At 45.1% G+C, this 1,653-nt stretch overlaps 1 protein-coding gene across 1 annotated transcript; it reads left to right on the top strand.

Annotated features, from left to right (window-relative positions):
• Positions 1 to 347: 347 nt before the first annotated feature.
• LOC311312858 (potassium voltage-gated channel subfamily E member 2-like) lies at positions 348 to 683 on the top strand (the record flags this gene model as incomplete). The annotated part of the gene is made up of 1 exon (XM_084442865.1): positions 348 to 683. One exon carries the CDS (start codon positions 348 to 350, stop codon positions 681 to 683), a length of 336 nt encoding a protein of 111 aa, XP_084298991.1.
• Between the last annotated feature and the right edge of the window lie 970 nt (positions 684 to 1,653).

Genomic DNA, 1,653 nt, shown 5'->3' on the forward strand with positions numbered 1-1,653 from the left:
TGTGTTTGGTTAGTATACGGTCTTTGAGTGTGTGAAACATGTACAGTAGTAAGCAAGTATGTCCTGAGTGATATTTATAGAAGCTTAAGTAATATTTCCTCTTAGGATATTCTTCTATGCATACTGTATCATAAAGAGTAGCTGAATGTCTCAGTTTAGGCTGTTTCTGACACATCAGTATGAGAGTAGAGGCCTGATAGTTAATATTATAGTAATTATAATATATACTGTATATAATGCTGATAAAAAATGTAAAATAATCAGGCCTCCACTCTCATATAGGTCTAACCTCGCACTGAAGAAGAAAACGCAGATCCCTTTCCTCTGCCCCGCCCACCAGGCAAAACATGCTGTCTGATTGGACGAACCTCACCCTCCACCTGGAGGACTCTCTGAACCGCGCCCTGGAGCGTTACCTCGGCAACTGGCATAAGAACCAGTCGGCGTCGGAGCGGGCCCTGGAGAACACGCTGGGGGAAGAGAACTTCCGGAACGCCATCTGGTACCTGATGGTGATGATCGGCATTTTCACCTTCATCATGGTGGCCATCTTGGTGAGCACGGTGAAGTCCAAGAGGAGGGAGCACTCGGACGACCCCTACCACAAATACATAGAGGAGGACTGGACCGCACAGATACGACAGAGCTACATCCTCACCAACCCTACTGCAGAGCAAACTTAGACATGTACACACACACACACACACACACAGTCAGAAACACACACACTGACAGAATACTTACACACACAGAGACAGAGACACACGCACACACACACTGACAGAATACTTAAACCGATACACACACTAACATCATAAACACACACACTAAGTGAATATAGCACATTGATTGTGGATGTATTTTACTTGGAATCAGAATAAAACACACACTAACATCATAAACACACACACTAAGTGAATATAGCACATTGATTGTGGATGTATTTTACTTGGAATCAGAATAAAGTTGTCTTATGGACATGCTGTACTGTACATGTATCAATTCTGTAGATATCTTGTCAAACCATGTGTGTCCTGTGGGGGGCAGCACTAACGCACTCACAAAGAGAGCAGCAGCACAGAGAGAGCAGCACACACGCACTCACAGGGAGAGAGGAGCACACACAGGGAGAGCAGCAGCACAGAGAGAGCAGCAGCACAGGGAGAGACTGAGATATGGACGACATACTGTACATACTGTAGCTATGATGGAGGGAGAGATATGGACAGAGGAGGGAGATGAACATGTATATATATATTATATATATATATATATATAGAGAGAGAGAGAGAGAAAGAGAGAGAGAGAGGGAGAGAGAGAAAGAGAGAGATAGAGGGAGAGAGAGAAAGAGATAGAGGGAGAGAGAGAGAAAGAGAGAGATAGAGGGAGAGAGAGAGAGAAAGAGAGAGAGAAATAGAGGGAGAGAGAGAAAGAGATATAGAGGGAGAGAAAGATATAGAGACAGACAAAACAGTCAGAGAGGGAAAGCAGGACAGAGGAAAGGTCTGATGAGAGAGGAAAAGGGAGATAAAATGAGGACTAATAATGCGATCAGTAGAAACAGCTGGTGCTCTGAACACTCTCTCCCCCTCAGGGCTGTTTGTGATGGGGGGGGGGGGGGGGGTCACGGGCCTCCATCCAGACACTGAATTG

The sequence above is a fragment of the Borostomias antarcticus genome (assembly GCF_949987555.1).
Source record: "Borostomias antarcticus genome assembly, chromosome: 9".
Lineage (NCBI taxonomy): Eukaryota > Metazoa > Chordata > Actinopteri > Stomiiformes > Stomiidae > Borostomias > Borostomias antarcticus.